Source organism: Leptosomus discolor, chromosome 10 (genome assembly GCF_034619465.1).
Source record: "Leptosomus discolor isolate bLepDis1 chromosome 10, bLepDis1.hap2, whole genome shotgun sequence".
NCBI lineage: Eukaryota > Metazoa > Chordata > Aves > Leptosomiformes > Leptosomidae > Leptosomus > Leptosomus discolor.
In genome coordinates, this window is record NC_141400.1 from 19402225 (window position 1) to 19415917 (window position 13693).

Below are 13693 nucleotides of genomic sequence, written 5' to 3' on the forward strand. Positions count from 1 at the left end.
CTCAGCAAACTGGGATGATCCACGTGAGGAGGGAATCAATCCAACAAACCAATCTGATGGCTTCAACTGAACTGTATCTCCGATCAGAAAGTTTAAAAAAATAACCACAACTTGGTTTCTTCTCCCATTCTGTTTTTGAAATATTTTAAGTATTTCGAACACTGTTTACTAGAAACTCCATTTAACACACGTAAGCTGAAGCTGAACGGTGGCATTCACAACAGACTACAAGCCAGTTGTTTGTTTCTAGTCAACAGCATAATCCTTCTGTGGGCAACACTACAGTTGTTTGAACCAGAATATTTTAAGTGAATTTTATTCTTTTTACCTGATCACCACGCTTCAGTCCAGCTTCTGCTGCTTTACTGCCTATTTCCACAGTCTCTACAAAAATACCAAAACCCTTGTCGCTTCCTCCAAGGAGGCTGAAAAAGAGTGGCGAATCTCTAGAAGGTTTTTGCAGGGTGATTTGTCTCCATTTTGCTTTGGCAGCACAGGCAATATTCAGCAATCTGAGATGTCCTTTCATTTTCTGTAACGCAGAAAACACAAAATGGAGTGCAACGTTTCTTTTACCAGAAATGGAACAACAGTTGTGAAAAAAAACCCCAAGTGCCAGCAAAAGGACCTTTGATGCCATGTATCTGAATTTTACTAAATAAACCTTGTCCTCTTTTGTAGTAATGCAAAGCTACATAAATGAATGCCGTACACACTATTTTATATGGATATTGGTATCTAAACATATATTTAAGAACAAATATGTCCATGTTAAAAGCCATCTATTAATTGTTACAATTATAGAGTACAAGGTGTTAGCCACTGGTGACACACTGGAAAATGAAAATGGGTAATACTAGGAAGTAGGACAGTCATTCTTTTTTGCTCTTACCGTATCTTCCAAGTTCTTTTCAAATTCTTCCAGAAATCGAGTCATAGCAGGATCCCCCTCAAAGTCATTAAAATGATTGTTCACCCACAGTAAGACCACTCTGGTAACCTGTAAAAAATGACAACAAATCGATTATGTACAAATGAAGGTACCGATGAGTCTTCCCCTATAAGCTTTAATCCATAAGCAAAGAGGAATACAAGGACATGGCAGAATAACGCACAACAGATTATTGCATCTGTAACAAACAGAAGCAGAAGACGTTTACACCTGAAATCATCTTTTCCTTTATTTGTGGAAACAAATGAAAAATAAAAAAACCTGACAGTTTTGTACTTAATTGGCTACATCACACAGTACCCACTGGTGCACAGATCCATCTTCAGTTAACTCTTCCTTTATGCTGTTCAAAAAACTGACCTTTTTAAAGCACCCTAATGATCTCCTTAATGAAAGTTCTTGGAAGTACGTTGTGACAATAAAAAAAACCTTTCTTTTAAGAACTTTTAGTTAAATCTGCAGGTTTGCTTTTTTACGTGCTACAGTTTCTATCATTTATGATGAAGTCAGTCTTTGTGTTATATAAAAAGGTTCATCTATAGCAATTTCTCTTCTAAAAATACTTTCCTCTATTTGCTTTTTTATTTTTTTTTATTTTCCTTTTCTTAAAAAACAGTAGTTGCCAAAATGAACAGCACCAAAAGAGGTAAGAAGAGAAGGAGTAAACACAGCAAAAGACTCCAGACAATTTCCTACACAAAAAAATCACAGCGTTTTGATAGTCTGTTGGGTTTCCTTCAGCCCAAAGCTCAAGCACATAAAACTGCTGGCTAAGAATTTTATTGCCATAATTTTCAACAAATTGGACATGGATACAAGTTCCAGCCTATGAACATTTCTCATGTGTACATGCATACAGTTACAGAGTTGAACCTCGTTCTATTTATGGAAGTGCTTTTATCAACTGCACCTGTCTTGAGCAGAGTTTATTTTAAGTACAGACTTTGCAATAAGCTGCTCCAATAAAATGTGCACAATACACTGAAGAGCTGTACAGCAGAAAATTATGGAAGACAAGCACAACGCTGTTGTGAAAAGACAGACTGTATGTCCAGCAGATCATGAACATAATTTCCCTGCATTTCTGGTGAAAAAGGATTTCAAAGCCTGGCATTTACATCTTTAAATTGAATAGAAAATGGTATTTATCATTCTGCAGAAGAGAAGCAGCGTCATACCCGATTTAGGATAGGACACTATACGCATACGACACCCTGAAGAATCCTCTCTCGATACCAGTGAAAAATACTTCGCTTTAAAATAGTTCATACAGAAAAATACTTCGCTTTAAAATAATTCATACAGAATAGCTGGAGAATAATCCTCGTTTATCAGCTTTACACAAAGGAATCAATTTGGGAGACATTGTCACCAGAAATACTAATCTCTTAGACTCAAACCAACCTTGTCCCTGAGGCTGTCCACTGTGAACCATTCCAAGAGTTTATTTCCAACTTCCAGAGGGCTTGTGAGAAATGTTCTGTATGTTAAAAGGAAATCTTCGATGTAGGTTGGATCCACAATAGAATGTTCTTCTATTAAGTGCATGATGAGTCGCTCGGGTGTTGCCTTAAAAATTAAACAAATAACAACAACCCAACTGATATCTCTTGTCACTACCTCTCTCAACATATCAGTATCTTAACATAACACCGTGTGAACAGTATACTCCCTTTTCAAATTTCAGTGAATGCAAACTCTGAAGAAAACACACTAAAGTGCTTAAATCAAATCTTTATGCTTCTCAGCCCAAACGTTTTGCATAGGTAATAGCTGGCTAAAACAATTAGTAACGTCCCTTAGTTTTATTTTTAAGAAACAGCTACAGCTTAAGTTTCTCTTCCAGATTACAAAAACCCAGATCAATACACAAAGGTGCCCAAAGGCTGCTCCCAACACAAAACTCAATGTATGTGCTGAAGAGGTCTAACTGTATTAAAAGGGAGATGGAAGTAAATTTTGTAAATGCCTTTGAATTTTTTTTTGAGCTGAGACAGACAAAACTGAGTACATGCTCTAGCTTCAAACCAAAATTGTATTTATTTACTAATAAATAAGGTTTAATAGATTCATGGAAAGCACAAAGAAACTCACCTTGATAACTATGTGTCCTTTTCTGGTTCCACTGCGATCCAGCTCTCTGTGCTCCTTTACCATAACAATTTCTCCTTCTTCCTCCACCTTATGAGTGTTTTTTTCCACGTGGTTCAGAATCCTCCAGTAGTCTTGCTGGGCTATACAGACAAACTGTCCCCAAACACCACAGGATTGTTAATAAAGATCCAAAACATGAAGGTATCCCCATCTCTGGGCTGCTCTGACACAATCATGATAGCATAGCATTTGATACTAACCCCACTCCACTCTGCCTAACTACAGGAGAAAGTCAGAAGACAAACAGAACTGATCACCTTCCTACATCTCCAAAAGGTTGTTTGAGTGGGCTAAACATACAGAGGACAAAGCCTTTAAGAAGTGGAAATGGGTATTTTCTATTTATCTGGTTTTACTGCGTATCAATCACATACACAGCACGACTGGGGTGGACTAAGCTGACATTCAGCACAAAGCAGAAGCTCTTGTTTCTCACACAAAGCAGTGTGAAATAATTCTCAGCTACTAAAGAGTGTACAACCAACCCAACATCAGCAGAGCCCTTGACCCACAAAATACCAACCTCCTTTTTTCTGCTCCTGGAATAAAGACGAAAGTAGTCTGTTTTCTTTTATTAGATACTTAAAAATACAAGGTAGTTGTATAGAACTGTAATCTTACCTGGCAATCATCTACTTTGGTTCTGACCACTCCATTCATGTACTGTTTGTCCAGAGAGGGAGTAATCCCAAAACTATTTCCCATACAGAGGCTCTCACTCTTCCCATCAGGATAGCTGATTTCCACTGTGCCATTTAAAATAACATACCAAGAATCGAGCTAGAGGAAGTAAAAAACAAATTTAAAAAGTGAAGCTAATTCAACAACTTCTATAAGCTGTTCCAGCGCTCCTGTCGTAGAAAGGCTTATTCATGCAGTCTGTTGTCACCACAATTTTGCCACATTCAATTCACTAAAATGTGCACTGTAAGGCAAGCAATAAAGATGACTGAAACAGGAATCCTTTTCATCATTCTTCATTCATTTCAGAACTAATTCCGTAGGGAGGAAGGCTGATGAATAGATTGCTTTTTTAATCAGTGGGCTAATTGCTACAATATATTTATACCACTTAGTGAGAATGAACACTCTTCCCCTGGGTACCCATTTGGTCACTACCTGAGGCCACTTGGAGGGATGACCTGCTATGGCCATTCCAGGTGCTTGATCCAAGGACAGCGAGAGATTTCATTACAAGAGAGTTATTTTACCACTGGAAATGATGCATTCTTCTGTGCCACAAACAATCTTTGAAATAAACCCCTGGAGATGTTAGCACTTACCTGGTAACGACACATTGAATGCTGTTTTACGGCTATACTCGTCTGAGCAAACAAGAGAGCAACATACAGGCAGAAGTTCCCAAAGGGATGGGCTAAGGTTTGGAAATTTTGGATATGGGTCATGGTGAGAGAAAAATTCTGTAACTTTCAGGTGCGGAAGAGGTGCAGAAATGGGAAAGTGATTTTCCAGCCCTTCACCCCCAGCTGCCCTTGCTGACCTACCGCCTTTAGCACTCAAGTTAGGTTGTAAGCAGTAACTTACTTCTTGGCCGTCTTCAAGTATGATGGCTCCTGCTTGCTCTACTACTTCAAATATCATCACTGAGCAAAGTTCTCTTCTCACAGACATAGTCATGTTTGCAAAGGCCGGGAGTTGATGCATAAATTCCAGTAATTGCTCTGTTAGACAAAGGAAACACCGGTATGAAGACTGCAAGGCCCAGATGCTCCTCAGATACCTTACCCTCCGCAGGTACATTAAACCTCAGTTAAATTCATGGAAAAATTGCTCGGTGGTGTCACAATCCCCATTAGTGCCTGGGGCTAAATGAGCCCAGTGTGCGTTCTGTCATCAACCACCAGAATGCGGCTCTACAGTCTTGACCAAGTTCTGATTGACTCCTACGGGAGCAGTCCAGCTGGAGTGTAAAAGCACTTCAGCTTCAAACATTGAGAAAAATTTAAAAACACCCTTATGGTACAGTAATTATAAGCTTGACAGGAGCATGAAACGATTTTCCAGTGTTTAGAGAAGCAATGTGAAGTATAGCAGAGCACAAATTTTACTATTAAAACTAATGCAAATTTCTAGTTAAACACTGCAGTAAATTATTTTTATCTTAAACGTTTGGCAGTTTACAATTAAGTATATCTATGCCGCAGTAACGGCATGTTCTCTTTGATATTTAATAACTAATTCAACAGTTTCAGGTGGTCAAATTACCTTGCTACCTATCCCTCCCTTTTATCAAATGACCGCAATACTTAACACCTTAAGCATCTCAAAGACTGTTTTTTAAACGCTTAGTTTCACAGAACAAATACTCTCTCAGTTAGTAAGAGGAGAAATCATCCAATTAACACTATCACTACAGCAAAGTGATCTCTGGAAGGCATCATTCATAATTATGAGGATATACATTTAACATTAACTCATTCAACAGTTTTCAGATATGCTTCTCTTACAGATGTTACATGATATAGTTTTAAATAAAGAGCTTTTTTTTTTATTTCTCCTCACCAATATCATCATCGGTTTTATCTGCAGGCTCTTTCTCAAGGCACTCTCGTACAACATCTCGCCCTAGAAGCGGATCTGAAGTTCTGTCAATGTCTTCATCCTCCTCCTCTTCTTCATCTTCAGAATCTACAGGTGCTTCTGGAAGACCTGTTAAATCAACGTCTCCCATCTCACTTTCTGTAGCCTACAAAGAAAACATTCAAAGAGTTCAATGTCTTCAGTTTAATGATCTATGGCTTTATCTCAGAGAGCTCATACAAAAGAAATTTTGGGACCAACAATTCAAACCAGAAATTGTGATAGCTCCCTTTCTGAACACTGAAAAAAGACACATTACACCGAAATCTACAGTTACAGAATGGTACAAATCCATACTATTGGCACAAAGCAACACCATGCTACAGGAATTATGATCACCAGCTCTAAAAAGAAAATTAACATACTGGGAACATTTGTTCTCTGTCTTTACTCACATCCCTTCCCACCCTCAATAAACTGCAGGCAATATAAACCCACCGGTGTTAAGGGTGTAATACAGGAAAAACCAAAGCAGACCGAGTGGCTGAAGTGAAAAGGATTTGATCTGATTTTTAATTTTGGTGTTACAACATGGATTTTAACCCTGGCATAGAGCAAGTATGTTAGTTGGAGTATACAACTGGGAGCAGGGGGAGGTAAGGATGACTATTCTTTCCTCTATCAGCTGATTCTCACTTTATAGCTTTTACTCCTTCTTGTGAACTCACATAAACAAGATGCTTTTTCACAATTTGAGAATCTGTATTATTAATGAAGTAACAATATAATTCAGTAACACCATTGGTGACCCAATGCCTGTAGACACATTTCTGCTGTCATCAATAGATGGCAATATAGACATCACACTGAGCAGACACATGAAGCAACGGCAAAAGAGAATGCAATACTGGCAACAAAAAGCAGAATCACATAGAAATCATTTGCACTAATTCCTTATGTAAAGTTTAAGTGATGTAATTGCAAGAAAATAACTTTACAAACAGATGGAAGGCAAAAAAAAAAGTAGTTTCAAATTTTCAATTTCCACAGAGTAGTTGCTCAATCACTTTCTTTTTTTTTTTTTGTTTAAGTCAGCATGCAAATCATTTTCCTGTTCAAATTCAAAAATTTGAACAAGAAGTGTCACTGAGAAATACAAGGCAATTATGCAGGGACTTGCAGAAAATGGATTTTTTTTTTAATATAAAATGAACACATTTACAGTACTCACTTTCACTTTAAAAGAAATCCTTGACATTTAACAAAAACATGCAACAAACTAAAGCATCAAATACTCTGTATGTCCACAAAAACCTCCAAAACAAAGGATGGGGTCCTGGCCAACCTGACTCTGAACACTTCCAGTGACAGGGCAGCCACAGCTTCTCTGGGCAACCTGCTCCAGCATCTCAGCACTCTCATTGTAAAAAATTTCTGCCTTCTATCCGAGCTAAATCTACCCTTTTCCAGTTTAAAACCATTGCCCCTTGTCCTGTCACTATGGGCCCCGGTAAAAAGACGTTCTTATAAGCCCCCTTTAAGTACTGAAAAGTTGCAGTAACTTCTCCCAGGAGCCTTCGTCCCTTTTCTCCAGTCACTGGGGACTTCACCCTATGGCCTTGGCTTTTCAAGTAAGATGAAGAGCTCCTGAGCACCTACATCAGCCAGCTCCCTAAGCACCCCGGGACGCATCTTGTTGGGTCCCACGGACTCGTCTATGTTCAGGTTCCTCAGATGGTCTCAAACCTGACCTCTTACCATGGGAAGGACTTTGTTCGCCCAGTCCCCTTCTTGAGGTTCAGAGACTCAAGAGATGTGGGAGGAGTGACTACCAGAGAAAGCTGAGGCAAAAAAGAAAAAAATGGTTGAGTGCCTCAGCCTTCTGCATGTCACTAGTTCTCCTCTTATTTGGAGGGAGGGGAATACATTTCCTTTAACCTTCTTTTTCTGACTAATGTACCTGTAGAAGCCCTTCTTGCTATTCTTCACATCCCTTGCCAAATCCAGCTCCAACTGTGCCACACGTTTCCTGATCCTGCCCCTACCCGTCCAGGCACTATCCCTACATTCCTCCCAGGACATGTTCCTGGTTCCACTGTATGCATGTCCTTCTTAAGCCTTTGTTTGACCAGGAGGTCCCTACTCAGCCACGTTGGTCTCCTGCCTTCCTTTTCTCATAAAAAACACCACCCATTTTAAGTGATTTAATCACAGACTGCACTGCCTCCATCTTCCTACACGCTCCATGTTGATCGGCTAACACGAGCCCCAGCACTTTGACAGCTGAGCGGCATCTCCTTCTTTCACTAGACAGAAAAGACCGGGTTTTAGATATAACCTTGGACCCTTGAGCTTGTCCTCATTTTAATAATTAGCCAGCAAACCTAATAAATCAGGCTTAAATGATTTAACGTAAGTATTTCTTTCAGAGTAGGATAACAATACATACAGGGTTAAATCTGTTTTATATTACATCACTTTACTGGCTTATGTAGCTCACATTAACAGTTTTGGAATTAAGCCCAAGTGCAAATTGTGCTTGGAGAGTCTCAGCGGCACATGATCAGTACAGCATTTTATTCAAGGACTTTTCTAGCATTTCTTCATCTAAATCGCCACAATTCATATCAACTTTTCTAGGCAGAGTAAGACAGACTACAGTACTAATGCCCACTTTGATAACCTCAAGCTAAGATAACATAACTGAGGTTATAGGTTCTACACAAAAGTGATTCTTTAAAATTTTCATTGTATATCCTATATAAGACAATAAACAAATCTTCTCTTTTCTTGATAAATTAGTTATGATTCAGTCAAGCTATGAAATAAGAGATTGTTCCCAAACTGTGTTTCACAGATTACGTGCAGATGGTTGACAAAGCGTTGGCAGGTCAGGCAGTGCTGGAAGGAACAGGAAGGGTTTTGCTCACGAAGCTGTCTGCAGAAGTAGCTGCTCTTCCCAAGCATGACGCCCCAGCTGTTTCCATTATCAAATATCAAAATTGTTCTTAACAGAAACGTTTATGAGCTACTGGCTTACAAAATGAAACCAGAAGCTGCAATCCTCAAATCTTACACAAATGCGGATTTTCAGGATTGGGTCTATGGGGCAAGAAGAGCTATTGAGAAGGCAGCAGGAACAGACTCAAATGGTGTGTGTCACGCAGATCATCCGGGAAGTTAACACCAGAGTACTGTCAAAACATTTGTCTGCGCTTTCAAAATCATACTATTGTTACTTCCTATAGAGCACTGCAAATTTTGCCAATTAACATGTTTCAGCCATGTTTGCCAAACGTTGATCACAGGTATGCTCTGCACACTGGCCTATGCTTTGGAAGCCAAAGACGTAAGGACTGGCCCTTGCAAAGTTGTGGTGGTAACTGTATGTATTCTACTTCAATGACAGAAAGAAGAGTATTAGATATGCCTCACGTAAAAGATTTCCTGTGCCATAACAACTCTATGTGATAATGTATTGTAGTGCTTGTGGCTCCTGATGCAATCTGCTATTAAGAGCAAGGTGGGTTTTTTTCTCCTTCCCTCATGTCACTTCTGTCAAGGAAAAACATCCAAACCTTTCTTCAGAACTGACAGAAAACCCCTCGGTAAGGCCCATTCCTTCATGCATATTTTATGGATAATCCACTTTAATATCAAAACCTTAACCACAATTGGAATTATTGCTGGGCAATGATCTTGCTGCCCACAAATAGTATATACTGCCAAAGTGATAAATGAAAGATTTAAAAAAAAAGGAGAAAGATAGAGGGAAACTAAGCATACCACTGACAGAACTAAACAGACAGAAGAAATACATGCAAATTGGTTGGTCATGAAGAGAACAGCATTGCAAGCTGCTGATACAGCCAACTGATTCATCCCAGCAGAATCAGACCCTACCCACCTGCACCTAGAGATAAGATCTGGATTAGCTACGTTACCCCGGCTGGCCACCTTAAAGGCTGTCCTGTGACAGGGCAAAGAAAGATGATTTCACTCTGTAATACCTGTTGAATTATTTTACCTGAGGATACTTATTACAGGTCAAAGCAGCTGTACAATCCCTCATTTCAGCTTCTGTGTGCACACCCACACAGCTTCCCCTACTTCTATCTAAACATCATAGTCCTGAAACCAAGCACACTATCAGAAATGGGGTGAATAAAAGTGTTTAAAAAATCCATTTCAAGCAAATTACAGAAGCTGTTTTAAAAACTGTAGGGAATGCCTTTTATTTTTTTTCTATATTAAAAAAAAAAAACAGTCTACAGTCCAAAAGAAAAACAACTGCTCTGCAGTATCCTGAGCAAGCTGGACTTTGCAATACACACATTTGGACATTTTACCACATAAAGACCGAAAGCTCCAACAGGGAGCAGTAACGGTACAGGAGAAGGGAGGGAAAAAAAAGTCTTCGTACATTTATTTTCATAAGTTTCTGCAATTAACTGAGGGTTTAACACAACGTGCTCATGGCAGTGCTTACAGGCAGGACTTCTTTTCTGCTGATCTCACCTTAAGCTTCACGTTCATCATTTCCTGTCTGACATCCTGGACTGAGAAGCAGCAGGAACAAGCAAAACCTCATTTCAACACTATCGATGAATACAGGGTACACACATGAACAGAAACCCTTTCCAAATCTTAATAAAATCTGTTTCATTCTTTGGTTCTACCATTCTGATCATATCTTCCTATTCGGGCATCATGTTTGCACTGCTTACCGTAAAAATTAATGTTAAGATACCATTAATTCAAAAGGTCATTTCAAGGCTACATTAATCAAAATTACTCAAAAATGCTCTCCTCTGCTGACATTACTGATACTTCCAGAGAGTTTGGTATGTAACAGATATGAAGCTGACTGCAAAAGCAAAAGAAAAGCATTGTTTTCCAAATACTTTAGGAAAAGCTGTATTTTAACATACCAAAAATGCTTCCAGCTACTGAGCCAATACATTATACTCAAAACGTAGGTTTATTGTGTGTCAAATAACACTTCACCACTGTCTATTTGCTCCAGTGCATATAAGTATGCTACTGCATTATGTCTTTTATCTATACAGTTCTTATTTGTTCAGCAATTTCAGCATTTTCTGAAGAGTAGTCACAAGGTATTTCAAATGCAATCAACCACATATGACAGTGTATTCACTCATTACTAGAAAGACATTTTCATGATCAATAATATATTTTAAGTGCTTTTCACTTAGAGCAATCTTTCCAAACCCAGGTAGGCAGGCAGACGACGGTCAGGAAACCTGTCCATCAGCATCCAAACGTATGAGATGGTAAGGCACAATACACAGACTAGTTCTGGTGACCCTAACTAATTAAACCAACTCTGTTGACTCAGAAAATTAATTAAAAAAAAAAAAAAAAAGATGCAGAACAACATCTTCCAGCACTGCCTCTCAGAAATCAAGAGAATTCACAGAGCATTTTGAAAAGATTCTCTCAGGGACGCAAGCTACCCCTGACCTAGCTGGCAGCAAGCAAATCGAAAGAAGTGGCAAGATAACAGATTAAATAGGACAACAACAAGGCATAGAGACAATGTTCTAAAAGGATTTTTGCTTTTAGTGTCTTACTTTTAAAGTTACCTACAAGACTTTGCTGTAAATAGATATATCACTGATCTCTTTCCAGTGCAGAAATAGTACCCAGACGGTATCCAAGGCAAGGGAAGAGGTGTCTAAAATCAAGTTACACTACACCGTGCTCAGCAGTTGCTATTCAGTGTTATAGTCAGGTTTCAACTTGAAAGTGGAAAAGCTGGGAAATCACCCATCAAGCCAAACCCAAGAGGAGCACCCTCATCAGCCAGAGCAGAAACCCCCCATGAAAAGAGCTCTGCAGTTTGACACGAGACAGGTAACTTATTCGGTATATTATCCGTAAACAAATGAAAGCCATCTCTGCATTTCAGACAACTTGTGTTCTCAGCAAGCAACACTAGAATTCATTTCCACAGGCAATTAGTGCAGAGAGTGAGTTTATTACCACACTTTTGTTTGCAGAACAGAACATCTGTTATTAACAATAAATACAAATAATCAAGGAAGGTATTTGAAACACAGGAATGATTTCATTAAATTTGTTCCATTTCAGAAAGAAGGAAAGTGATCCCATAAATCATCAAATCTGACTTTTAAAAGCAACAGCACACTAGTTGCTATATAAAGATGTGAAGAGCAACAGAGCTTTACAAGCAGGTTGTGTCACTTCTGCGGGGCAGTGAAGGTGGCAAGTCACACGAGCAACACAGGGATACGCAGAAGCATTAAAAGGGCAAGTCCTGGATGAAGGGCCACCGCTCCTGTTTGTGCAACGTTTAACATCAAGGAAGGAAAAAAAAATAAGAAACAAATGCAATTTTACCTGATAAATATCAGATAGGCTGCTGCTCCCCGAATCACTGGCAATGCTACATCCCGACTGGCTTGAGGGGACGTGAGTCACCTGGGGATGAGGATTGTCGGTAAGATGCATCTTGGTGAGATCAGCTGGAAGCTGGAAAGAAAATGGGTTTGGGGAAAGGCAGGAAAAGGAGATTTGAGAGTCTGATTTGAAGACAAAGTTCTTCATAAAACTTTTGTTAAACATTTGAACAGCCATCTGTGACTTGACATACATTTTGAGAGAAAGCGAATTTAGACTAAGCTTGCCCAACCACATGCAAATTTTATACGACTGGTACGAAAACGATGCTCCTTTCCATAAAACAAAGGTCCAGCCTCTTTCCAGCTAACAGATACGCACCAACAGGCCTAAAAGCGCGTAAGATGACAAACAGATGATGCCAGCCAAAGAGCCCACAGCCCTTTGTTTTGCAATCTAAACAAAAGTTTTGGTCAGTAAAATGCTTGGAGTTTTCCTTAAGAAAATGAGTGCCTAGAAAGAACAGCATGCACTTCCGGTACATGTTTGTACAACAGCACTTCTGGTTTTTAAATCTATCTGTAAATGAACCTACATATACACATATGTAAGTTTTAGTGCATGATTGAAGCCCACAAACACGTTCTTTCTACCAAAAAAAGTAAAAGTCAGTAGAACACTTCTGAAGAATCAGAGCCACATGGAATACAACAAAATAACCAGTCCCTTCATTCAGCTGCTCATTTCTTTTCTGCCACATATATTTCTGGTATCAGAGAATTGCAGATTCTGTAATAGAATGATAAAATGTCTAATTTTTTCCATTTATAAATGATAACATTTACATACTATTCCTTTTAAAAAAAAAGTTCTGATGCAGAAAAAAAAAGTCCAAAAGTACTCTGACAGCATCAAGTATCACAATCGAGATGAATATATTTCTTCTGTAAAGCAAACAGAATTCCACACAGTAATGTCACCCACTAGATATTCAGTAGGTGAATTAAAAGAGAATATCGTACAAATGCTGCTGATCCACTATCAACTTTATAAACACTAGCTAAACTTATAAAAAATAGAAGCCAGGTCTCCACTTGGAATCGTGTTTTTATGTCCATTTTCTGAAAAGCACACCGGAGAAGCGCTTTACCAAATACTTGTTCACGTGTTTTCTGAAACCATAAGCAGCACTGCAGGTCTCTCCAAACCTTCCTCACCCTCAGAAAAAAAGAAAATCGCGAACACCTCTGACACACATAACAATTCTAATTATCAAAATTGTTATGCAGAACACGGGGGATGTTGTGTCACCTGTAATTCCCAATGACATTCTCGTTGCCAATCACTACTCAAACCCCACCATCCTAAGGGCTCCAAAAACCAGCACAGATCCTTACTTGCAAAATAACTCTGGGAAACAAAAGACTAGAAAACTATTTTTCACTATCCTAATATTTACATTTATTCTAGTTCATTGTTCTACAAAAAGAAAGCCTAAAATATCCAACCTGAAAATTAGTATCTATGTTCACAGGTATTTGGAAAAGGAGGACAGAAAAAAATTGCTAAACTCTCAAACTCCCATAAAAAAAAAAAGACTTCCAAGCAGTTGGTATAAAATAGTGAACTTGATCCCAATACAAAGGAAACACAACACTTTGA

The 13693-nt window shown here is 38.8% G+C and overlaps 1 protein-coding gene across 2 annotated transcripts in view; it reads right to left on the reverse strand.

Annotated features, from left to right (window-relative positions):
* The window catches only part of RAPGEF6 (Rap guanine nucleotide exchange factor 6), a 127411-nt gene that overhangs the window by 35142 nt on the left and 78576 nt on the right, over positions 1 to 13693 (reverse strand). For both annotated transcript variants that reach the window (XM_086471081.1, XM_009961468.2), the window contains exons 7-14: positions 12032 to 12163; positions 5630 to 5813; positions 4652 to 4788; positions 3728 to 3886; positions 3047 to 3199; positions 2357 to 2521; positions 893 to 1000; positions 329 to 532 (exon numbers count right to left, since the gene is read on the reverse strand). In XM_086471081.1, coding sequence (XP_086327207.1) covers positions 329 to 532; positions 893 to 1000; positions 2357 to 2521; positions 3047 to 3199; positions 3728 to 3886; positions 4652 to 4788; positions 5630 to 5813; positions 12032 to 12163 — 1242 coding nt within the window. The remainder of the gene's footprint in view (positions 1 to 328; positions 533 to 892; positions 1001 to 2356; positions 2522 to 3046; positions 3200 to 3727; positions 3887 to 4651; positions 4789 to 5629; positions 5814 to 12031; positions 12164 to 13693) is intronic.